The sequence below is a fragment of the Prenolepis imparis genome, unplaced genomic scaffold (genome assembly GCF_030444845.1).
Source record: "Prenolepis imparis isolate NDT839.2.m4 unplaced genomic scaffold, iyPreImpa1.0 SCAF_9, whole genome shotgun sequence".
Lineage (NCBI taxonomy): Eukaryota > Metazoa > Arthropoda > Insecta > Hymenoptera > Formicidae > Prenolepis > Prenolepis imparis.
The window spans coordinates 18,432,738-18,460,140 of record NW_028141167.1 but is presented as its reverse complement, the minus strand read 5'-3'; the positions used below and the strand labels follow the sequence as shown (position 1 = coordinate 18,460,140).

General features: G+C 44.0%; 1 protein-coding gene across 3 annotated transcripts in view; it reads left to right on the top strand.

The window, feature by feature from the left end:
* Positions 1-27,403, top strand: part of LOC145940449 (cytochrome P450 4C1-like) — a 73,103-nt gene that overhangs the window by 36,323 nt on the left and 9,377 nt on the right. For all 3 annotated transcript variants that reach the window (XM_083045619.1, XM_083045618.1, XM_083045620.1), the window contains one exon: positions 23,079-23,148. In XM_083045619.1, the coding sequence (XP_082901745.1) occupies positions 23,079-23,148 (70 nt within the window). The remainder of the gene's footprint in view (positions 1-23,078; positions 23,149-27,403) is intronic.

Below are 27,403 nucleotides of genomic sequence, written 5' to 3'. Positions count from 1 at the left end.
GGGCCGACGCTGCGACGAACATGTTGAAACGTGATTTAGGCCTCTACCTATTTGCGTTGACGTTCGGCAGCTTTGTACCCTCGCGGAAAATCTCCCATAAAACGGCAGCGAAACATCTTCCTTAATATTTTTTAAGGAAGAATGCAACGCATCGGCGCCAACGTTCGGCTGCTTGTAACCGGAGCACTCTAGAATCCATAAATTAGTGAATCTTCATGATAGAATCCTTAATATCTTACGTTAGAATAATTCCTCTCTTTCCTCCTATTTATATTAAGAATATTATTATAAAAGAATTATTATTATTAATATTGGAAAAAAAACATTATTTAAAAAAAAAAATTCTCTTTCTTGCGAACACCTCGCGCTCTCCTTCGCTGCATCATCTCTCGCGTGCGCCTCTCGCTATCTCTGTCTCTCGCGTTCGCCTCTCTCTCTCTCTCTCTCTCTCTCTCTCTCTCTCCTCGCTGCGCCTCGCGTCATCTCTCTCTCGCGCTATCTCTCTCGCGCTACCTCTCTCATGGTCCCTAGCCTCTCGGTCCCTAGCCTCTCAGTCCCTAGCCTCTCAGTCCCTAGCCTCTCGGTCTCTAGCCTCGCGGTCCCATTCCCCGCATGACGTCATCCCCGCAAGGACCAAGCAATTATTGGGGAGCTATACGTATAAGAGCTTTTTTTTTTTTTTTTTTTTTTTTTTTTTTTTTTTTTAGCGTCTGGAAAAATGCGCAACCGCATACCCACCCGCCTCGGGGGAGGCAAGGTGGGTTATGTGGGGCTGGGGGGTAAAAGCGACCCCCGACCCACTAAAAACCAGACGGCGACACTCGGCCTGACGAGTCGATCTCGGGAACCGCTATTGCATAACCTCCGAGAACGACTCAGGCTGCGCGGTTGTTTCGCGCCCTTCTCGCGAGGAGGGAGACATGAGTTGTCTCACTCCTCGTGAGGAGAGGTGGGTGTCGCGCCACACTCTCCTCCTCACGGGGGACTGCGTGCAATGACCCACAAGTCCCCCGACTTGTGGCTCTGCAGTCCCCGTAAACCCCCCTTAACTGGGAGGTTTACTCCATCCTCAGACTTAAGGATGGTGGTCTATGAGGCTGACTATGTGTCAGTCTCCATAGCCTCCGTCACTTCCCTCACACTGGCCAGTATCTTCTTCAGGCCAGAGGACGATGCTAATGGCCCGGCAGGGACTCGCTTCGCCGCGAGTGTACCGGGCTGTTTCGCCTTCGTAATCACTTGCTTGGAGGAAGCCGTGGCTATCCTCTCCGCAAGTGGCACGTCCTCTCTCCTCCTCGAGGGTGGCTTGGGTTTGCACCCTCTACCACCCAGTCGGTGTCCAGCTGGCAAGCCCAAGTCAGCGCAAGCCAGACACTTGGGTTGCGCCGAACACCTCTTAGCGCTGTGACCCAGCTCTCCGCACCGGTAGCAGGCGGTGCTGCGGTCAACGGCTGCTTTGCACCGGGCCCGGACATGACCATGTCCGAGACACCGGTAGCAAAAGACGGGCCGAGGCTTCAGGGTCTCAACCCTGACCCTGCTCCACCCGACCTGCAGCTTCCCCACTCTGGCCAGCTTGCTGGCCACCGATATCGGGCAGCTGACCCAGGCTGAGCCTGGGCCAATGTCGGCGCTGCGCCGGATCTCCCCCACTCGGATGAGCTCCTCTGAACATCCCGTCTCCGCGGCGATTGCCAGGGAGACATCCTTGGAGGTGGAGGCCACGTCGAGGCCCCTGACCCTCAACTCCGCGATACGTATAAGAGCTAGGGAACTGTTTACGGGTGGGAAAGAGTGCGGATTGGAAATGCATGCAAAGAAATTACATCATAATTTAGACTTAAAAACTCTTTATTCTTCTTTTAAATATTTTTTTTTCTTACATATTATGGACTAAAAACTAAAGCTGCCAGCTCGCAATCGATGAGCTGATGCTTGTTGAAGGCGTCGCTAGCGCGTATTACATTTGATACTTCTTTAGGATTCGTTACATTGGACGCGATATTTGAAAATTGTGTAAACTTGATATCGATTGTATCGTAATTTTAACCAATCGGTCAAAAGTTACATCAATGCATGGATCGAGATCGAACATATGGTGTAATGTCGATTCGATCATCATCATGCGTACATTTGAAGATTCAAGACTTATTAACTTGACGTTGTTAATCGTATGAAATCTCACTGTTAGTGATCCAACGCTTATAAAACTGTGGACATCTTTCGAGTCGCTCCGAAGAAAATTTTGGATATTGTGACGTTGCTCGTAGAGACCCTTCCACGCTTCGAGAGATAGTATCAGTTCCTTTCCTCGATGATCTCCTATAACGATCTCCACGTAACTCGGTGGACCCACGTTGATACCAATTGCGAGGAATTTGAACTCGGTAGCTGTCAATGCGTATCGCCTGCCTAGTATACGAACAGCACGACGCTCCAACAAAATGCTGTAAAAACGAAATTAGTTTAAAAATAATACAATTTGTAAAAAAAAAATATAAACATAGAAAGAAGTTAAATAAAACTTACTCGTCACATTTATTCTCAAACGATGGAGTGTCATCACGACTCGGTACGTAATTATTCACACGTCTGCCGGAGCCACTGCTTCTTTCAGCGTAGTACATATTTCCAGATTTTAAAAGTGAACCACCAGCACGAACGGTTAACGCAACATTGATCGTATAAAATTAAGAATATACGTGACACTTATTTTTCAAAGTAGTGGGATAAATGTGGTGGGAGATTCTAGAATACTATTGGCGCTCTGAAATTTAGGAGAAGGGAGAGACGGTGCTCGGATAAAAAGAATTCCTAAACGACTCGCGAGGGAAGGAATGAGGAGGGGGAATAAGAAATAAAACATTAATGTTTAAATATTTTATTTTTCCAAATCTTGCAATTCTTTCTGGCGTTGCGACCACCAGTTAAATATTTTGAATACATTTTGTAATGCGCAATTCTTAACATGTTTTCCACACCGCATAGTGTTTTTAACATCTAGATTATTTTGAGACTCGATATCGTCGTAATCAGCATCCAAGGTCTCAATAATGAAACCGTTTCCCGTATCATCCAATATATCGGCTAACCATTCTCGCTTTTCAAGTCCTTTTACATATACGAGAAAAGATTCTTCTTCTTCTTCTTCTTCATGTGGTCCACCAACGATAGCTGTTGTAATCAAACGCTGAGCCATGCTATATGGAACGTTTCCATCTTTCCATTGTAATCCATGATGATTTTGAGTCAACCATGAGGGTTGGTGTCTCTCCGATTTTATGAGCACACCCCATGGTACAAGACATGCGAAAAAATAATGTGATAAAATAAATCCTCTTCTTAGGATTGCCGCTTCCTTTACAATGAATTGTTTATTGAGGATAAACCCCTGTAGATCCACAAACGTTGGTACGGACATGACGAGATCTCTCTCTCTCTCTCTCTCTCTCTCTCTCTCTCTCTCTCTCTTCGATGCATCAGTTAAAAAGAAGAATGACAACCATCTCATAACACTTTGATTTATATTCTGCTATGCTTCCCCCTCTTTCTAAATTGTTGGTGCATTTAGGTGATTTTGCGCACAACGTTGGTCAACGGGTTGTACTGGATCACGCGATCGTGTATGATGAGACAGTACGCAGTGGTATTCATCGGCACATTCTCCTTACACTCGAATTCCAATCTCACATCCACGATTGCGCTCTTGACCGATTCGTTTTGTCGAGAAGAATCGATGATCACGAACGGACCGTTACGTAGAAACATTGAGACGGTGAGACTCGGCTCGAGATACTCGTATCCATAATAGTTCTTACAGAAACGCGCATACGTATCGTACAGAATCGACCATCTGTTTTTATCAAAATCCAGATTCATATCGTCGTACGGATAACATTCCGAGTTCAGATAGAGTTTCACATTGGTCATCTTGCAATCGTCGAATCGACTCATATCCTCAGACATGATGTTTTTCCGACCTGTCTGCAGAGCGAAGATAACATATCGTGGCTTCTCCAGCTGAGTCGCTGTCTTAATGGCTCATGAATGCTTGGTTGTACGCTGCAATAGCGGATACTCATACAGATCCCACGAGCGAAAACCCATGCTGAGGTAATGTCCGCTTTCCAGAGCGCGCAGCATCGACAGTTTGTTAATCTCGCTCAATAACACATGTGGCATTCGCCATTGTATTTTGAATATGTTGATCACAGGCTCCAGCGTCGACTCTCCAACCAGACAATTGTTGTCGTTGCGCGATCGTATTAAGATTAACTCATGACGAGCGTTCATCACCACTCGTCTGTAATCCTCGCAAAATCCCAATAACATGTAGAGCGGTACGCAAAAATTGAAGTTTCCATTCGCAGTAGTCGGATCAGTCCAGCCGGCGTTTCTCATAATCACGGTTCTATCGGATGATATCGTTACATAGTTTTTGAGCAAACTTGTTATTCCCACGTTGCGATCAATCTCCACGCCATCGAGTTCGTATCGAATCTCATCGAACATGAATGCGACACAATTATTTCCCAGTATCACAGCAGATACTTCGGTTGGTTTATTTATCTTTAGTTCTCCCTCGATGTATAGGAAACTCTCATACGACAACGTATACAGATCCTGTTGTTGTATGGGTATTCTTATCTCATCACTGTGTCCGAATGTTGTGTTAGCGAACGGGTTGTACGTGTGAGTCTCGATCTTGACGATGCGATCGTCGAAGATTGGCTCGTCTCCGATGTTGAGGATGTCGGTCATTGTTCAGATGTTTCGCACCGCGAATCCTAAAGATTGCAAAAACGCAACGTTTGATGCGTTCAGTTTCTTTTTCTTAGTGCAACCAGGTGATTAGATATTAGCGAATGTCGACGTTGTTGTTGTCGTTGGCTCCATAAAGATTGTGTTATCTCTCGTGTCTTTCGATCCGTTCAACACGAGCATCTCATACGCCGCACACGTACGTTATCGCTGTCGTCGTCGTACATGCAATCTAATGGTAATCTCTTCTCGAAAATCAGCAATCATCTGTCCTGGTCGACAACGCGTAACGTTAAATCCGTAATGCTCCGCACGATGATCGGTAGGTAAATGATGTACGCCGGTGTTTCCGATATCTTATATCCTGGTGGTACCCTCGGTGAAAATTCATGTATCGTATGAACGAGTTTGTCGTTGCTGTACGCGCCCGCGGTCACATTACATTCTACGCGGATAATGTTCACGTTGATAATATTAATCGGCATGTCTGACTGGTACCATTTTCGCGGCTGCAGTATACGGTTCGAGAATCCCAGCAGCGATCCAATGTTGTTAGGCTTGCTAAAATTCATTCTGTAGGCGCATTTGATTTCGCTCCTCATCGTATTATAATTAGCGCGGAGCACTATCGGATATTCTCCATCTTCAAAGTCACCGTCGTCATTCGTCCGAATATGCGTGGTGTCAGCGTGTTTTTTATCATCGTCACGAACAGCGTGTCGCGGACGTTTTCGTAGAATTGCATGTTTCAAAAACTCATGTATCGCTTGCAGCTCGTACGATCCCTCGAGAATCGTAATTTCCGCGTCATCTTTGCCAAAGTAAAATTTATTATTCGAGGAATTCACGTTCGATATCGTATGATAAGTCTCAAAATCCGCTAGACCTAACTCGTATTCATCGTCGCTCAAATCTACGGCGGGAAAGTAGTTTATCGCGAGAACACTACTCTTCCCGGTCAATGTGAATGTCATAGACATGTTGACAAAATTGTTAAACGAATACTGAGTTAAATAGCGCAATGTCAGTCTTTAAATTCACGTGCATTGACCGCTCGGAGAAACTGTAAGCACAATTGTCCACAGATGCTTTGATTGTAAGTTTGAACAGGTGTGTAATTGTATTGTATCTTTGTCACATTTAAATATCGCACCAATTCATTCGGCGGTCGAAGATTGCCGAAACTGTCAAAATATATAGCGCGATCCTCCCTCTTTGCATACGCTACCCAATGAGTACCCGATCCTTTAGCGTTATCCAAATTTAGGATGCCGCTCTCGTTTCGATATATACCACCGATCGGTAATGAATCACGCATGAAAACACCTCTAAAATACGGAATGTGCATACGTTTTGCCAGTTGTAGCAATTGTATGTTGGTACGCCCCTGCTACACCAGCCGCTCCACCGACCAGAGATCCGAGCGCGCTCAACATTGGTAGAATCGGCAATACACCCCCACGTTTCGCTACCGGAAGTATTCGTTTCTTCGCCATCTTTTTCTTCGTCTACGTCTTTGTCATCTTCAGACCCATACCGAACTTCGTCTTAGCTTTCATCGCTGCCTAGACAGCTGTGGCGGCGGCTCTCTCACCGAGAGTCGAATCTCTCGCAACGATGCGAGTTTGCGCTTCCTTGGTGAGTATCCTATCTGCCGCGTGTCTCTCGATGAGATCGTTGCTTCGAGAGTAAGCTATATCGTGTTCACGGCACGCCGCGTCCAATGGGTTGATACCTCGATCGCCTCTGGCTAATCGCTTTTGTAGTCGCGTGCCCGGGCCGCAAAACTGATAGCCGGGGATATGGAATTGGATCGGAAGTGCGTTTATCGCGAGATTTAAGCCTCTACCTATTTTCGTTGACATTCGCTGCAATCTTTTATCATCGGCGCTGGACCGTCAATGTGCGTTCGCTGCCACGGTCGATTGTAATGTTCGAAACAGCGGCGATAGGTTTCAACCTCCAAATCCGCCTTTATATGTTCCGGAAGCTTGTCCCACACGCAGTGGACATAATTACCGCACATTCGCAATAAAACTGTTTTCGACACAAATTGTAGCTGTTCGGCGCTCAAATTACAAATATCGTAAGGACTTGATAGCAAGACAAACATTTTTTCGTTACTGAGCAATTCGCGGTTCCGCGCAGCTATAAATAGGCAGACGTTCGATCCAGTCAGGAGTGTGAAAATGAATTTTATGCGACAACCTTTCGCGATACGCGTGACGAATTACGACGTCAGATTATGATCGATGGGGGACAACGCGGAGATGCGTAGACACGGTACGATACTGCCGACTACTATACGCGCGATCGTTTGCGGCCCCTCGAATTGCGGTAAAACTAACGTGTTGATTAGTTTGATAGAAAGCCCGCACGGCGTCCGGTTTGAAAACGTGTACGTGTAATCAAAGTCGCTGCAACAGCCAAAATATCGGTATCTGGAGAATTTGTTGACGTCGATCGATGAAATCGGCTATTTTACATTCTCCAATAACAGTGACTTTATTCCACCGAGCGAAGCATATCCAAACTCGATTTTCGTTTTCGATGATGTGGCGTGCGACAAACAAAATACGATAAGAGAATACTTTTCAATGGGACGCCACTCGAACGTCGACTGCTTCTATCTCTGTCAGACATACGCAAGAATACCGAAACATTTTATACGCGACAACGCAAACCTGCTAATCTTGTTTAAACAGGACGGTACCAACTTGAAACACGTGTACAATGATCACGTGAATACCGACATGTCATACGAGGATTTCAGTGAATTATGTCGTACTTGTTGGCAGCAAAAGTATGGATATCTAGTGATAGGTAAGGATAGCTCACTTACGAACGGCCGATACAGAAACGGATTTAACGTGTTCGCGATACCGCAAAACAATTAGTCGTTGCCGATGTTCTGTCGAGAGAGGTGAAACACGAGCGTTCGACACTCTGCCAACATGGCTGAGAGCGATAATATTCGCGAGCGTGAAAAGATAGCGAAGGAGATTGCGAAAACGAGTGAATCAATCCGCAAGAAACATCGCGCTTTGAAGACCTGTAAGATCGATGACGATATCGCGGTCAAGACCCATTTTAGACCTATTATTGAGCCGCTACAAAAGATTGTCGACAACTCGATCGTGGTGAAAAATGAGCCGGAAAGTACCGCAAAGATTAAAATCTTACCCATCAAGCGGTACAAGGAGGAGGAGGAGGAGGAGGAAGAGGAGAAGGATGATGCGACACCGAAAAAGGGGAAACGGTCAAACCCGAATCGCTCATCGACACCGCGTACATCGGATGCTTTACTTAATGAACAGATGATAACCTCTACACCGTTCGCGACAACGAGAATCGTACAACCTATGATACCCGAAACACTCGCAAACGAAAATGTTTTTGAAACCTCGGACAGCACGCTCGAAACATCGTTTGTTCGAAACACATTACAAACGCTGGAAGGTCAAGAAATGTTGCGAAAGCACTTGGGACCACTGGGACAAGAGTACATGAGCACTCTCCTCGGTGGCGACAAAGAAAGGAAAATCGATCACGTGTACGGTGTGTATTTCGACAAGGATGAAATGCGTCTCGGTAACAAACGATTCGACATTGACAAATATGACTCTATAATTATAGACAAAGTGAGGTACATTGGTACACCAGGATTATACGAGTTGATCTTCGAGAGAATTCCCGATGATGACATTTACACGGAGGATGATATGCATAAATACAAGAGCATATTATTGGCGACGAATAAACGCAATTATAACACACAAGGCCAATTACGAAGCAACAGGGGATACAAATACAAACATATAATCGCACCATTGATGTCGATTGAAAAGAAAAAATCTGGAAAGGGAGTATTCATGCCTCACGCGATGGCGCTAACCGACAATAAGATCGATTACATACATTGGGATGACCCCAACGAGCTAGTGGATCGGGTACGATTGCTGGACGCTTCGCGCCGAGCTGGCCACAACGCTCACGACAATGAGATCCTGTCGATCATCGAGGAACTTCGCGAAGCAGGCATTATTATAAATTGAATGGTGTCTCGACAAATCTAATCAGTTGATCAGCGTCACTCGTATCGGGAAAAAAAATGCCTATCAACAAATTTGGATTATTCGAACCAAGAAATGATCCAACCGGCACAAGCGGTTCTTGGGATAGATTGGTGAAAAGTTATGTGCACGAAAACGCTCTGTGTCGCGTCGTTACGGACTATGACGCAAGGTCGCGGAAGATTTGTCGTGTAGCGCAACCTGAGGCTGACACCGATGCCGTCAACAAACTGTATGTGGAATCCTGGGTTAAAAGATTGATGAATCAACAGAAAGAATCAGATGAGAAGCTGACTTCGTTCGAGAAGGATGTGCGGGCAATACAGATTGTGATAAACGAACTTCAACGCGCGGCTAACGCTAACTCAGAAACGACTATCAACCTGAATGAGCAGCAGTGAACGGGTTAGGAGCGGCTATCGAACGGTTATCGAACATCTACGAAGTGTTATCGAACGGCTACGAACAATTATCGATCAGCTACGAAGGATTATCGAACTATTATCTAACTACAATGAGTGGCAGTGGTAGTGAACGGCCTAGCAACAGCTGCGAACGAGGCTATGAACGGCCTAGCAACAGCGAACGAGGCTCCCAACAACTCAAGCAGGGCTGCGAACGAGACTATGAATAAGTCATTAACGGCTACATGCAAGGCTACAAACAATTCAAGCAGGGCTGCGAACGGGTCAGTAACAGCTGCGAACGGGTCAGGAAAGGCTACGAACGGGTTAGAAACGACTGTGAACAAGGCAGCGAACGAATCAAGAACGATTTTCGAATGGGTCAAGAACGGAAGTAAACAAAGCAAGAACGGCTATGAACGGCTCAAGAACGGGTCAAGAACGGCTACGAACAGCTCAAGAACGGGTCAAGAACGGCTACGAACGGCTCAAAAACGGGTCAAGAACGACTATGAACGGCTCAAGAACGGCTACGAACGGCTCAAGAACGGGTCAGGAACGGCTACGAACGGGTCAAGAACGGGTCAAGAACGGCTACGAACGGGTCAGGAACGGCTTAAGAAAGGCTATTGAAGAACGACAAACGAAAATGAATCATAAAACGAGCGACAAACGGCGATCGAGAAAAACCGACGAAGCGAAGAAACAACATAGTTTGGAGAAACGGCAGTTGGTGAACGAACTGCACGCGCCGGCAAGGAAAAATTTTCCCCGAAGACACGTCATAGTGCGGGGATACAATGACCTGTGGCAAGCTGACATCGTCGAGATGCGTCCGTACTCACGTTTCAACAGAGGTTACCACTACATACTCACCGTCATCGATGTGTTGAGCAAGCATGCGTGGGCCATTCCACTCAAGAGTAAAGGTGGAAGCGAGACGGCTGACGCTATCGCCGAGATAATTCGAGATAGCAAGAGATGCCCGAGAAACATGCAAACCGATATGGGGAAAGAATTTTATAACGCCGACGTGCAACGGCTTATACGGAAACATAACATCAATCACTATTCTACATATTCGGTATTGAAGGCATCGGTCGTCGAGCGATTCAATCGTACGCTGAAGAACGACATGTGGAAGATGTTTACGCTGAACGGAACTTACAAGTGGATCGACGCGTTGTCGGAACTCGTATCGGATTACAACGCGCGCAAGCATCGAACAATCGGCATGCGACCCGCCGACGTCACCCCCGCGATAGCTGATAAACTTTTAAAAACGGTATATAGTAACATAAAGATTGCCGCTCCGGCAAAGTTCAAAGTAGGTGACCCGGTACGCGTTAGCAAGTACAAGAAACTTTTTGAGAAGGGTTACACACCAAATTGGACAACCGAAGTGTTTAAAATTGTTAAAGTGCAGCGTACTAATCCCGTAACCTATCTACTCGAGGATTATCGCAAAACATCTGTCGCTGGAGCGTTTTACGAGCACGAGTTGCATAGCGCGAATTATCCGGACGTATATCGCGTGGAGAAAGTACTGCGCAGAAGGGGTGACGAGGTTTACGTGAAATGATTGGGATTTGACAATTCGCACAACTCTTGGATACATAAGGATAATACAATTTAATTCATACGAACTGTATTTATTAATTACTCAAAAATTAAAAAATTTATAATGTGTACAACATATAAAAGTATTTGAAATATTACAATATACATGAAATATGTGAAATACAAAATCTTTATTAATACATCCTTTCCGTTCCAATATATGAAATACATATACATGTTACATAACATTATATCGCACATACATTATATTACATTATATTTTATAAGGGTATCTGGTAATGTCCCCATGGTAATGTGTCGGTCGAATCAGGTATGATATACCGCTTATCGTCATATGGACTCAGAGCAATTTTCGTCTCGCGAATGGTGTATACTTCATGCAATTTCGATCTAATACATGACTGCTGACGTGTCATTTCAATCTTGTCATTCAGGCACCGCGTATAATCGTCAAATGTTATCGTTCTCGCGACAACGTTATTCTTAACACCTTTTACTTTTTTTGTATCATTTTTACCATTCACTCGCAAAGCGTACATTTTTGCTCTAAGCCCGACGAATTCGGTCATTATCGCGCCATTATTTTCATCCTTCATTAGACCCGGTACTTTTTTATTCACAAGCGGTATACCGTACGCGTTGTCAATTGGATAATCGCTCGTATCAAATCTAGCGATATCGCGTTTCATATTTTCATACTGTTAAAACATTTTCCTTTTAATTATGTATTCGATTTAAAACCGATTAGTCTGTTATCTTGTCTGCGTCTATTATTGTCTGTATTTCGATATTATCGATTTCTCGAGAAAACCATGCATTGGCTCAATTTCTCGACGAACTCTGTTTACCTTTTTTCGCGCCTCGCGCGTCTTACCGCGCGTCTCGCCAGGCCTCGAAGCTGTCGAATCAGCTGTTATAACAACAGTTTCGCGACGAGTCCTTGACACACATATATTCGGGAAAATATGTTCAGTTCGCTACAGACCGTTCAAGCTTACACGCCTGTCGCTTTCTCGAGTATAATTATTTTCTCCATTCGTCGCGAGAGATTTAATTGTGATCGCTTCCTTTCTGTGATTTTCGTTAAAATAAAATACGATTTGTTAAACGAGTCTAATTAATTCAAACACGCGCTTCCTATTATTCTCCGCTTAATCACTCATTTCGAAATTCTCTAAACATTTTTGGTCCTTCGAGCCGGATTATCTACAGACAGTTTACAACACTCGGTAACGTTCTCGCTCTCGTTTGTATTCGCAAACGTTCGCTCGTGCAATTATTGCCAGTACTCTCTCGCAGTGTCATAGTGAAACGCTGCCTCTCAACTGCATTCGCATCGCTCACACGCATCATCAATTTGTGACCGTTAAAAGTTAAGTGGTTCAAACGGTGTTCGTGACCTTTCTAGAAGATTCCTCAAGATGTCAACAATCAACTCTGTCATCGAAAAGCAAAGTCATCTCTTCGGTGTCATCGCTCGAGCCTTCGATAACACTAAGAAGCTTGGATCGGATAAAATCAACCGATTTACCCTTGACGCACGGATTCAATCTCTCGATGCGAATTGGGACAAATTTCAAGGCAACCACGACAAACTCGTCGGAAGCCTCACGGATGAGTTGCGTAAGCATGATTATTTCGCGGATGATTTATATGCTAAATGCGAAGAAGCTTATTACGATTCTAAATCCAGCCTCATGCAGATTCGTGAACCGCTTCTTGAGAAAATCGACGATCCGAATGATTCTATTCAGAGTAAGAATTCGCACTCTGGATCGTGTCGCGCGCTTCCAAAAATCACTCTACCTAAATTCTCCGGTGATTATCACGATTGGCCGTCGTTTCGCGATTTATTCCATTCGATGGTTGGCTCAAACCGGGATATTTCATGCGTCGAAAAACTTCACTACCTTAAGGCTCAAACATCCGGAGAAGCAGCTCGGTATCTCGCAAACATTTCGGTGACAGCCGAGAATTTCTCGCGCGCTTGGCAAGCTCTGACTTCTCGATACGAGAATCGGCGCATTCTAGTATCAACATATTTAGATCGCATCTTCGAGTTAAATCCACTCACTCAAAAATCAAGCTCAGATCTCAAGAAGCTACTTTCGACGGTTAAGGAATCGCTTGGTGCCTTGCAGTCTCTCGGTGCGCCTACCGATTATTGGGATATTCTTACTGTCTACATTGTCACTCGACGTCTCGACGCACATACGTTGGAAAGCTGGGAGCTCGAGCAAGGAAACTCCAATGAACTCGCTACCTTCGATCAACTCGAACTATTTCTTGAGGGACGTATTCGGGCACTAGAAACGGTCCAGTCTCGCATTTCAAAACCACAGCTCACAGCATCAAACTCGAACGCGAAAATAAAGTCAGCAGCTCGGTCTCATGCCATCGTGACGAGTGGATCAAAGTGCACCTTCTGCAGCGCCGCACATTACATCGCGTCGTGTTCGGAGTTTGCTTCAAAGCCGCTCAACGAACGACAGGATTTCGTTCACCGTAAGAATTTGTGTTTCAATTGTCTGGGATCTCATCGTCTGGTCGAGTGTCGCACCGTCAAGAGATGTCGACATTGCAAAGGTCAGCATCACACGTTGCTTCATCGAGATGCCTCTTCGTCATCCATCGCAACCACTTCAACGAACTCCTCCACGGCGTCCTGCGCTTCATCATCGGGTACATCCACCATCCCGGCTGTGCATTCGCATCACGCTGCCGTTTTATGCGAGCATCCGCAAGTTCTCCTTGCAACCGCTTGCATGACGCTAGTTGCCGAGCATGGAGATGACATCAAGATTAGAGCACTCCTCGATCAAGGCTCAGAAGTTTCTATTATTCAGGAATCGTTGGTTCAACTACTATGTCTTCCACGCGGTCGTGCATCCGTGCCCATCATAAGCGTCGGCTCCCAAAAAGTTGGATCAACTCGCGGGGTTGTAGCTCTTCGCCTTCGATCATGCATCAATCCACTTATCGAAGTCAACGTCTCGGCATTTGTTCTGCCTCGGGTCACTGGTCGCATTCCGATCCAAAAGGTAGCGACGACCTCATGGACTCATCTCGCCAATTTACCATTGGCCGATCCGAATTTCGCTGTACCCGGTGGTATCGACATCATTTTGGGCGCTGATGTTTATGGATCACTGCTTTGCGGATCCATTAAACGAGGACCATCGAACGCTCCCGTCGCTCAAGAAACATCTGTCGGATGGATCATTTCCGGACCTGTGGGCTCGTCAGCATCTGCATCTCACTCGACATCTTTCTCCATCCAAACCATCGACACCGTCAATCTTCATGATCAGTTGCAACGATTCTGGCTTCAAGAAGAAGTCACTTCGTCAACAACTAAACATCTCACTCCAGACGAACTTGAATGCGAAGATCACTTCTCGAAGACTCACTCTCGCGACAGCACCGGACGGTACATTGTACGCTTGCCATTTCGGTCAACGCACCAGCAGCTAGGAGAGTCCCGAGCTTCTGCATCTCGTCTCCTCATGACGGCTCAACGTAAAATTCAACGCAATCCATCATTCGGAAAGCTGTACATCGAATTCATGACGGAATACGAGACCTTGGGACACATGCGACGAGCATCGACGACCAGCAGGATTTCTCCAGTCTACCTTCCGCATCATGGAGTTCTTCGCGACTCCAGTTCCACGACAAAATTGCGAGTCGTGTTTAACGGCTCCTCAAAGACCTCGTCCGGCGCTTCACTCAATGACTGTCTTCACGCCGGACCAAAGCTGCAGCACGATCTTGATGCCGTCCTTCTCCGCTGGCGCACTCACGCCTTTGTCTTCGCCACCGACATAATAAAAATGTATCGGCAGATCGTGATTCACGAGGAAGATCGAGATTTCCAACGCATCTTATGGACGGACGTCGGAGAGCCTCAAGAGTTCCAGCTCAATACGGTGACCTACGGCCTCACTTGCGCACCGTATCTCGCACTTCGCGTCATTCAACAGCTCGCCGACGACGAAGAACATACTCTTCCGCAAGCGGCTAAGATCCTACGGCAGGAAACGTATGTCGACGACATCCTTTCAGGTGCTGACACTCCGCAAGAAGCAACTAATAAAGCTCTTCAGTTAAGTCAACTCCTCAGGGCGGGCGGCTTTCAGCTACAAAAGTGGACAGCCAACGAGGACTCTATCCTCTCAGGTATTTCGACGACTTCCAACCCGTCATCCGCTCGAGAACTTTCGACAGAAGCTCGAACTCTCGGCCTCACGTGGATTCCAGCGAACGACACCTTCACATTTCGCGTGAGCCTGTCAGAGTCTCCTCGTACGCTCACAAAACGATCTACGCTGTCTCGCATCGCTCAAATTTTTGACCCTCTCGGATGGCTCGCACCGGTCACCATCGTGGGAAAAATATTCATCCAACGACTCTGGACATCGCAAATCGGATGGGACGATCCACTACCTCCATCTCTCGCTCATGAGTGGGTCATCTTCGACGAGAGCTTGAAGAGCGTTTCCGACTTCTCAATTCCGCGATGGATCGGCACTTCTCAATCTGCATCAGGCGTGGAAATCCACGGATTCTCCGATGCTTCTCAAGACGCACTCGGAGCTGTCATCTACGTCAGAACCTTCCACGAATACGCCGATGCCAAGATTGTGCTTCTCGCCGCTAAGAGCAAGGTCGCTCCAATCAAGCGACAAACAATTCCTCGACTGGAGCTCTCGGCTGCCGTCTTGCTGACTCGACTTCTCGCTCGAATTCGAGATAATCTCGAACTTCACCACGTGCCTATCCACCTGTGGACAGACTCAACCATCAGCCTTGCATGGATCAAAGGACATCCGTCGAAGTGGAAGGAGTACGTATCCAATCGAGTGGCCGCTATCCAGGAGCTAGTTCCCGATGCTCGCTGGCATCATGTCGCTGGAGTAGATAACCCGGCGGACTGTCTGTCTCGCGGAGTCTCTCCTCATCAACTGCAGCATCATCATCTCTGGTGGCATGGTCCGTCGTGGCTTCAAGGTCCCTCTGTTGGATGGCCGTCAGGAGTGCCTCCCGTCGACCAATCAGCCGACCTTGAAGAGCGTCCGCAGAAATCTTTACACATTTCGCTGGTAAGCACACCACCTGATTACTGGGATCTCATAGATCGATTTTCGCAGCTAAAATCGCTCCTCCGGACCACGGCATGGATTATGCGAGCAGCTGCCCACTTCAAGGGCATCGAGTGTCCTTCCTCTTCGACGCTCACCGCAGACGAGATCCTCCACGCCCGAACGTTCTGGGTAAAAGCAACGCAAGAGGCTTATTTCGGTCGAGAACTGGAACTCTGCTCTAAGAAGGCTGGTCTCCCTCGGTCACATCCACTTCTAAAGCTCTCACCATTCACCGATTCCGAGGGCATTCTTCGCGTCGGAGGACGCCTCAAAAATTCATTGTTGGATGCGGACAGTAAACATCCTGCTATCTTGCCTCGTGACTCTCCTCTATCACGTCTCATAATTTCGGATCTACACCAACAGACGCTTCATGGAGGAGTGCAGGTCGTCCTGGCGACATTGAGGCAGCAGTTCTGGATCCTCGGCGGTCGCTCTCCAGTCAGTGCCTTCATCCGTCGCTGCGTCCGATGCGTTCGACACCGAGCGGTCACCGCCAGCGAGATGATGGGCGCCCTTCCAACTCCGCGCGTGACACCAACGCGCCCCTTCTTAAATTCCGGAGTGGATTATGCCGGTCCGTTTAATCTCCGCACTTGGCGTGGACGTGCTGGCCGCACCTACAAAGGCTACCTCGTAGTTTTCGTGTGCTTCGCCACATCAGCGGTCCACCTGGAACTCGCCACGGACTACTCCACGCAGGGATTCATCGCCGCATACCGACGATTTATCAGCCGACGCGGCCGATGCAGCACTCTCGCAAGCGATTGCGGCACAAATTTTGTTGGCGCCGATGCGGAACTCCGTCGCATGTTCCATTCCGCGTCCGACGAAGTCGCAGAGCTCGCTAATCTCCTCGCCGCCGACGGCACTACGTGGAGGTTTAATCCTCCCTCCGCTCCACACTTCGGTGGTAAATGGGAGGCCGCCGTGAAGTCAGCAAAATTTCATATTCGACGCGTTCTCGGCGAGTCCGCACTCACCTACGAAGAGTTCAGTACTTTGCTCGCACAAATCGAGGCCGTGTTGAATTCGCGACCGCTTTGCGCTCTCTCCGATGATCCCGCCGACGTCAACGCGTTAACACCCGCGCATTTTCTCGTCGGCGAGTCCTTAATCATAATTCCGGACGTCTCCTTAGCAGACACGCCGATTTCGCGATTGTCACGTTGGCAACTGCTTCGCAACATGCTCGAACGATTCTGGCATCGATGGTCAACCGAGTATCTCCAGCGGTTGCAAACTCGTAACAAATGGCAACAATCGTCACACTCGATTTCAATCGGTTCTCTCGTATTGATTTCCGACGAGCGATTTCCACCGTCAAAGTGGCCGTTAGCGCGAGTAATTGCGATCCATCCCGGTTCTGACGGTCGAATACGCGTCGTTACCGTACGAACCGCTACTTCAGAATTGAAAAGACCGATCGTCAAACTATGCCCGCTCCCAATTGAGGCATAAAGCATGCAACACGGTTTTTGTCAAATTGCTACGGAATTAGTTCGCGTCTTCTGCCATTTACGTCATTCGTTCTTCGTACATCTTTGTATTATTTCGATGCATTACAATCATTCTCTCAGCTGTAAATATGTTATTCATTCGGTTAATGTCTATCTTCTCTGTATATAGCAATTACAAAAACATTATTTTCTATTTCAGCGGCGTTCGTCACGCCCCTGGCGTGTGGCGGGCGGTAATGTTAAAACATTTTCCTTTTAATTATGTATTCGATTTAAAACCGATTAGTCTGTTATCTTGTCTGCGTCTATTATTGTCTGTATTTCGATATTATCGATTTCTCGAGAAAACCATGCATTGGCTCAATTTCTCGACGAACTCTGTTTACCTTTTTTCGCGCCTCGCGCGTCTTACCGCGCGTCTCGCCAGGCCTCGAAGCTGTCGAATCAGCTGTTATAACAACAGTTTCGCGACGAGTCCTTGACACACATATATTCGGGAAAATATGTTCAGTTCGCTACAGACCGTTCAAGCTTACACGCCTGTCGCTTTCTCGAGTATAATTATTTTCTCCATTCGTCGCGAGAGATTTAATTGTGATCGCTTCCTTTCTGTGATTTTCGTTAAAATAAAATACGATTTGTTAAACGAGTCTAATTAATTCAAACACGCGCTTCCTATTATTCTCCGCTTAATCACTCATTTCGAAATTCTCTAAACACATACACGTCTTCGCATTTAATATGGTATATTAAACTGTGTCGGTGTACATTACCCGGCATCTGTCACGATAGAGCGGTGACATGTAGTCGTGATGAAATTCATACAAACACGTTTTAGAGATATCGAGTATGCACATGCCGACATAGATTGATTTATAAAATTTCACCTCAAGTTTACGTAATTCTACAGCAATTAAATTTTCCGAAAAGACGCTTCTACTATGAAAATTTGGTTTCGCTATCATTGCCTCTGCTCCGTATCGTCCGTTCCACTTTGTCAATAATTTTACATCGACACGATTACGCACATTTTCCATCGTTTTGCCAAATACCGCATTCATTAATTTGTATAAATTTTTTTCGAAATCATTTTTCGCTTGCGTTCTAAATTGTGTGTTAAGTTCAATGTAACCGCGAAGCCATGTGGATTGAGTGAATTGTAATATGCGATGTATTTTTGTAACTTGAAGGCCGTGACGCGTACATTGCTGCAGGTTGCGGTAGTGTATCACGTAACGCTTTTTATCGTAAAGCGTTGCGAGTAACTTATTTTCCCGCTTGCCGGGCGGCTTGTCACGTGTCGGGCAAAATGGTAGGTCAGTGTGCATGTCGTGAAGATATTGCGGATATTCTAAATCTACTTCGAGGATATAGCTTATAGGCGAATCGAGCGTGGTAGATGATATGTCAAAATTAGATATGTCGTCGACCCATCGAAAATCGGCGTAAAGCAACGGTTGACACATTGCCCATCCATACAAATTATTTACATCTAAATACATTAAATATGATGATGGTTTCGACGGATCATACGATTGCATGTTCTTGTTATTAGCATGGGCGTATCTATTGGAACATTGACTTAAACCACCGCGTATACCCCGTTCGATAAACATAACCATGTCGATATCGGTAAGCAATTCGAATGTTATATTTGTATGTTTTAACATGGTATCCCATGTATACCCGGGAAGAGTATAATAATACGCAGAGTCGAGTCCGTAACTTGCGATGCAAGTATCGCGAAAGTTTTCAAAAATATCTGCTAATAACATGACATCAATTTTTAAATATAGATCACTATATTCGCCTAGCATTCGAAGGGAGAATCGGTTCCAGACGTTCTCGGCGTGCGCGTAATCGCTCTCGATATTGTGCCACCGGTCAAAGAACTGTAAAATGATTCGCGCGGCGGTAAACATGTATCTTGCAACTTGTCGACACAGTCTATATATTCGTATGGAAAGACACCCTTCCGTGTTAATAAATTGAAATTTTCGATCGGTAAATTTTGAAATTCTGATTGTAAAATTTTTGGTTTCTCTTTATTTAAAAAAGATGCTAATTTATCAAGACTTGCAGCGAGAAATTTATATGAATCGATAAAACGTAATTTTATATGATTTTTCGAATTGTCTTGTGCCAATTTAACAGTTTTTGTAAATGAAATATATTTTTCTTTCGTTATCGGAAGTAATTCGATTTCCCCTTCGAACGCTGTAGCTATATCCTCGATAATGAAATGCGCGTCGTAACCGGATAAATTGTGAAAAACTATTGGAATACAAAAAGATTCTTTATAATTTAGATTACAATTTGAGTGCGCGGGACCTCTGTATCGTCCAGTCAGATGGCAATGATCGCGTACGCGTGTATCGTCTTGTACAAATGGTTTTTCGCACATATGACAATGCGTTGCGCTGTGAAATTTTTTCCACTCGTCCGATGTTAAATTTATCATGGGAACATTTGTCGTTAAAATAGTCTTTATACGTAACGCTAAATTTTTAAGTTCTTCGGCGAACCATGAAACGCAATCGACGCTACGGCGAGAATTATACGCGGATAACGAGTTGTCGTACGAACAATGTATATAATAAGCGATGCTGAATACCTTGTGATGTTGATAATTTGTCGCTCTTCGGTCTTTGCCAAAACGCATTCCAAGTCGGCGTACACTACAAACGGAAGTCGCTCCTTTCTGTTGTAGTTGTCGAAGCCGAGCCACTTGTCTTTATCGCTTGGTAACCGGATAGCGCAGTTGTTTATCTTTCCGCAGTCTACTGTATGTGATTGCAACTTGTCCTCCGATCCGAAATAGTGCAAGCATCTGTAAAAAAAATTACAATTTTATTTACAACTATATTTTAATATATAATTTGCAATAAATATACACACCGATCGCAGATATATTTCTTGTGACCATTTTTGCTCAATTGCGTGTTCACAAGGCGGGATAGATTCTTGATCCACGCGAAATGTCCGACGCTGTTGCTGTCTTGCACATACAGCAGCAAGTTGACATGTTTATCTTTCTTTTGCTCGGGACGATGCCGTTCTGAATACTATATACATTGATGGAGATATTATTTGCTAGTTCAAACTTTTTAATTTGATTTATGGTCACTGGAAACTCAATATCTTGGAGATTCAGCACCGTCGTATAGTGCGGATATGAAAATTCCCGTTCCATATGTCTTTCAGCGGGGTACAAAGCGGCCACCACCGACCACGCGGAACACGCATTGTCTTTAGACTGCACGTTCACCACTGCTCTCTTCGTCACAATTTCTCGCGGTAAGTTTAGATAACACCCTGCGCGCATTGAATTATACTTGTTTATATTTATAGTCAAGTTAATTATTTGTGACAACACCCAACCACTATCGCGTTCTTGAAACTCTTCTAGCGATGCTAGCGTGGGCTCGATAACGCGGCGCTCGTACCACTCGTGTAAATCGGACGTGCGAAAGAGTTCATAGTTTTTTGTATTGACACTTTTGTTGGCGCGTTTATCACCGGACACAAACTCGCCATTAAACACTTGTGTTCACTTTTACATTAATGTGTTTTTGCATCACTTTCTGCACGTGCTCGATCACAATGTCTTTGGCATCCTCGAGAAATTGACAAGGTTCGATGTAATTATTGTTTATTACCGCACCGGTCAAGATGCGGCTCTCGAACGCCGTATCAATCTCTCGCCAAACGAGTCTTCCCACGTTATTGTCACCACTATAATTACCACCACTAGGTATAAACCGTGTCTGTAATTGAGTCTTTGCACCCTCGAGTTGCGCGATTCTAGCCACCAAAGTTTGTCTATATCCAATCGAGAGTCGCGGACGCTTGACACGGCTGCGTCCTTCAAGCTGTTTGATCAATTCCTCGCAGCGCAGCGCCCATTCAAAATATTTACCCAAGGTGGTGACTTGGCGGGACCGCTCCAACAGGTCATGTTCGTTCTGCTCAATGTTTTCCATTATTTCTTTTATTCACTATTATGCCACTGACACTTCTGACACAAGAAAGTTACCACTAAACTTTTTTCACCGCTGCATCTATGCGTTTTCAAATCGTACTATGGTTTGACGCGCTCTCATCCTCCTTATATATTTCACCTAATTCTGTCTCCTTTTTAACATTTGGTGTATCTCAAAAGGTAGTTTCCTTGTCGCGTTGCCGTTTTATGGATAGAGGAGTAAGGACGCAAGCTGCCGAACGTTGGCGCCGATACGTTGCATTCTTCCTTAAAAAATATTAAGGAAGATGTTTCGCTCTCGTTTACGACCGATTTTCCGCGAGGGTACAAAGCTGCCGAACGTCAACGCTTTTACATTTGCACCTATAAATAATGTTTTGACATGTTCGTCGCAGCGTCGGCCCTAAAATCTTCATTTCTTTCCATAATATCCTAATGATTTTATGGACATTTAATGGACATTTTGTCCATAAAAATGAAAAAATATAGTTTTAAGGATTCTAGAGTGCTCCTGTTACAAGCAGCCGAACGTTGGCGCCGATACGTTGCATTCTTCCTTAAAAAATATTAAGGAAGATGTTTCGCTGCCGTTTTATGGGAGATTTTCCGCGAGGGTACAAAGCTGCCGAACGTCAACGCAAATAGGTAGAGGCCAATTAAATCACGTTTCAACATGTTCGTCGCAGCGTCGGCCCTAAAATCATCATTCCTTTCCATAATATCCTAATGATTTTATGGACATAAAATGAAAAAAACATAATTTTAATGGACTCTAGAACGCTCCGTTGACAAGTTTGAGCAGCCGGACATCGGCGCTTGTTCTATACCTTTTTGGGAAAATGTCTAAGAACCCTCATAAAAAAGTCGTAAAGATACCATCTACAAATATTGCACTCTGAAAACCCCCCCTTCTTTGTCGAAACATCCCCTCCACCCGCGTGACGTTAGCCCCCCGCACCCTCGAGATACCCCCGCCCCGCGTGACGTCATACCCCTCGCCATGAGAACCCCCCGCGCCCCGCGCCCCCCTCAGAGGACCAGGGTTAGAATTGGCATAGTATCACTACTTATGGAGTATTCCATGTCAAGTAGGCTACTTTTATTACTGCAAAAAAAGCAATTTTTTACATTTTTAACAGCTAAATTTTATTCTTAGCATTCCTACACTAAAACCTAGGAGTTACAAAATGTTATCTTTTACGGTTTAAAAATGACACCTTATTCTATCTCAATATCAAATGTATGCTTAACAATATGGTGAAACTAAAATTGCTCAAAATTGATCTGCCATTTTGAATTTTAAACATCCTGAGCTCGGATTCCGACCAAAAACTATTTGAGTTATATACAATTTATGCGTGCAAAATTCCAAACCCTTCGTATGTGGCTAAGCACATATTTGACACATCGAGATAAAATAAGGAGAATCAGATAGAAATGTTCGGAAAATTCAGCTATTAAAAATTTAGCTATTAAAAATGAAAAAAGGTCGCTGTTTTGCAATAAAGATGGCTAAGTTGACGTGGAATGCTTCATATATTTGTACATAAAATTAAATGTACATAAATTAACCATACATATACATATAGTGCACAAGTATAATAGAATTATTACTCAGTCATTAATTAAAACTTGAAATAACAAGTCTGTTTTTCTCATGCGGTGTTGTGAAGAAACTGTAATTGGCGCCAAATGGGATTTACGATCAGACAAAATCAATCAGATTTGTGACACAATAATAAGGTAAAAATATAGTTTACTTCTAATTGTAATTTTAGAATTCAATAGACGTATATATACGTATATCATATAGATTTTTTCAAAAAAATATTTTTTTTCACATATATATTCTTAAAAAATAAAAAAAAATTTTTAAGAGAATTTTTATACTTTATAAAAATTATATACATATATTTTAAATTATAAAATTATATATTAATATAGTAATATATATAATTATATATAAATTATAAAATTAAGCAATTATTGTAAACGGCCCAACTGGCTTAATTGATCTTTATTAATTCGATATCATATATAAATATATAGACTATGTCGCGAATTCATTCGCGAGAATTAGTCGGCGTGATAAATGAGAGTGTCGCGCGGCCCGTCCCGCGCGCCTGTCACTCTCTCCCGCGATTTCGCGCGTTTGTCGTTCTCTCTCTCGCGCTCCCGCGCGCCGGTCGCGCTCTCACTCGCGCTCCCGCGCTCTCGTTTCAGCGCGCTTCGATCAGCTGTGCGCGTTCACGTCACCGCGCTCGTTCAAACACTCGCTCGCCTGGGCAAACAGGCGCGGAAAACAATAAACAGCTTTGTCCCCCGACTTTCGAGACGATCCGTTAATGTATTGTTACAAGACCAAAAATCATTGGTCTCTTAACTGGAGAACCTTCTCGAAGGTCGAAGGGATACAGCCGCCTGCGTTGACTCCGCATTCCTGTTTGCCCACTCGTCTCGAGACCGTTCGCGCTCGCAGATCGCTGTCGATTAGTTTTCTTTTCGCGCCGTCGCCGAACTATAAGCTGCTCACGCGCACGTTGCACTTGCAATTGCCGAACCCGCCGACTTGTATTGTTTAGAACACTTGTTTGTCATACTGGACACGAAAAATACACTGCAATACGGACACTTTGATTATTGAAGTTTCTCTGCCTCCGACCTTTTCCAATCTCGCTCGTGTACCGCTCTATCTACGCGAATCTCGCGCGCCAATACAGCACAGACTACGTTTCGATCTTTGGTTCAGGTCCTTATCAAGTCTAAAATTAAAGGATAATACATATAGAAGGAATCCTTTTATAAAAGCATAGCGCAAACCAAGTTAAAAACAACAATTATTATAAAGTAAATGATTAAAACATACCTTACTTAAAATTTTTTCTTTTTTAACATGTTACAATTCTCTCTGTACTAAACGTTTCGTATAGATGGTAAAAAACGAACTAAGTTAGACATCCTTTATTAATCTATCATAAATAGGGTTTAAATTCTCTGTCTTTATGTAGGTTAATTGTTTGGCGCTCACTTTAGTTAATTAATAAGTAATTAGAAATAATTTAGATGTAAGGTTAATTAATATAGATTTACTATATGTTATCGATTGTCACGAGAAGTCGGTGGATCGCGATCGGCTGTGTAATCAATAATTCGACTCACTTATCGGTGCTGCCATCGTCGATCCACCGATGATACCTCGTGAAGAATTTGCGAGCTTTTTGCTGGGTCTGCTACACGCTTGCAGGGAGACGATTGGAACTCACTCTCGCACGGACCGCTCTCGTACTCACTTGCGACACGGAGCTCTTGCATTGTGGATGCCCGATCTTTTGTCGACGACAATTACGCATGGAATTTCTGTTTGCTTGCTTGCATGAGCTCTTACCTTGCCTGATAGCTTTGCTGCATGGAATCAAAGCTAAGAAGGACGAGAATCTAAAGTTTCGAGGAACCACGAGGACCGAACAGCGAGATCCCAGGTATGCACCGTGCGGTGAGTCGCTATCGTTCGCTAATGATTTGATATCGATTAATTCAGTGCCGCGCTTTTGTCGCTTGTCGCTTTTGCAAATTATTACCGAAATTCATTCTCGATTTTCTATTCGCGAGCCGCTAAGTCTTATACCCTTCGCGTGTAAAATTGCTCGATACAGTCCATTTTTAGATTCGAATAAAATAGCAACTATCGCTTTAGGAGGAGACTTGAACACACCCTCCAAACATTAATCGTGTTGTTAAATTTTTTTATATAAAACATTTCAGCTATCTCTCTTTTCCTAGTATGTGTTTCACGATGTAAAATATTAAAGGTTGTCCATTTAAAGTCATGTAAATATTCATTTCTATGTTTACTTATAACGCTTTGGTTATTAATATGTAATTTTATGTTATTCATATGTTCTTTTATTCGAGTATTTAAGTGTCTTTTAGTCTGTCCAATGTATGTGGCGTCACAATCAATGCAGTCGATCTTATATACCACCTCGGTCATATCCGCTTTAGGCAATTTGTCTTTTCCGCGTTTAATTACATTATCAAGTTTTTTAGGTATAGTGTAAATAACGCTTAAGCCTGTTTTCTTAATAGATCTCGCAATAGTATCACTTACGTTTTTAATGTACGGTATTAAAATACAAGAAGAAATATCAAATTCTTTATTTTTGTTAGCTACGTTAAGAGAACTTTTCAAAAAATATGTTCTCTTATACATATATCGCTCGATAATCGTCATAGGAAAGCAATTATTAGACAAGATTCCCTTAACAATATGTAAGTTCTTATTATGGAAACGGTCATCAGATAACAAAATAGCGTGATCGACTAAGTTGTTAATGGTGTTAACTTTGTGTTTGAACGGATGATTAGAATAATAATTTAAATATCTACCAGAGGAGGTGGGTTTCTGGTGCCAATTAGTCATAAGTTTCCCATCGTTTCTAATAACCGTTGTGTCTAGAAAGTTAATCTTGTTATTTGTTTCAATTTCATGCGTAAATTGTAGACAGTGATGATAACTATTGAATGTAGTCAAAATAGTGTCAATTTCAGTACGCGGTACTACAGCAAAAATATCATCAACATACCTATAATAAACTGAAATATCAAATTGTAATGAGCTTAAACACTGTGTTTCAAGATCGTCCATGACTAAATCTGCTAAAATAGGTGAAAGGGGGGACCCCATCGGAGTACCATGTATCTGTTCATAAAATTGATCATTAAAACAAAAACTTGTTGACTCTAATAAAACTTCAATCCCATATAAAAATTGTGATAAACTAAAATGTGTGTTACATGAAATGTCCGTCCAACGTTTTTCAATGGATTTTAAAATTATCGTTTCGTCACTTGGGAGTCCGGTTTATAATACAGCGCGCTTTATCCATGATTTATTGGAACGGTCAGTTACGAAGCCTGTTTCCCATATTAAAGACGGTTGGACTTTCGCGAATAAAATCAAGAACCTTAATATTGACGATAAGGAAATGTTGATTTCACTGGATGTCACTTCTTTATTCACAAACATTCCGAAAGATTTAGTTTTAAAATCCATTGAAAAACGTTGGACGGACATTTCATGTAACACAAATTTTAGTTTATCACAATTTTTATATGGGATTGAAGTTTTATTAGAGTCAATGTTGCGTCTAGACGTACGAAAAAATATATATATATATATATATATATATATATATAGATTTATACGCAGTCGTGCACGACATAAAATAACGAACACGTCGTTAGGACACACGGACACATGCGCTGACACACACGCAAATTCATAATATAATACCGGTTCTTATTACTCGTTACCGAATCCTGTGAAAGACCGAAAGGAAGCGACTTAATCTCATTGTTTCGCGCCGACCTTTCTTTCATGTCCGCCCGCTATTCATATCAAAGGGCGCCAGCCGATTGACGGCACGAGTGATCTATAAACCTCCAATCAGGAGACGCTGTCGAAAGGCGTATATAAGACCGTTCCTCAAGACGACATGACTTATTGTTTTCTCGACCTTCGACAATCGTACATGTGTCCGAATATTTCTCTATCACGACTCAGAGATATAGTCTCCCAGGCGTTGTCGTGATAGTGTGTCCGAACGTATATATCGCTATACGGAGATAACGCCTGCTAAGCGTCGGCGATAAACAATATACAGACAACAATAATAGATCGATCCACATTAGTTGGATCGATAAATACGCAGTGAATAGTGACGTTGCACCACGACTCAGGGACGGTGTCCCCCAGGCGATGACGCGAGTGCATACGTACCGTATTTCACAACGTCGACAATATCAAGTACTCTATGTGAGACAGTGAACATTAATAAATACAAAACATTGAACCTAAAGACAGTGTAGATATTAATTTATTGATGCTGAAATTTTCCTACAAAACAGTCAACAAGTTTTTGTTTTAATGATCAATTTTATGAACAGATACATGGTACTCCGATGGGGTTCCCCCTTTCACCTATTTTAGCAGATTTAG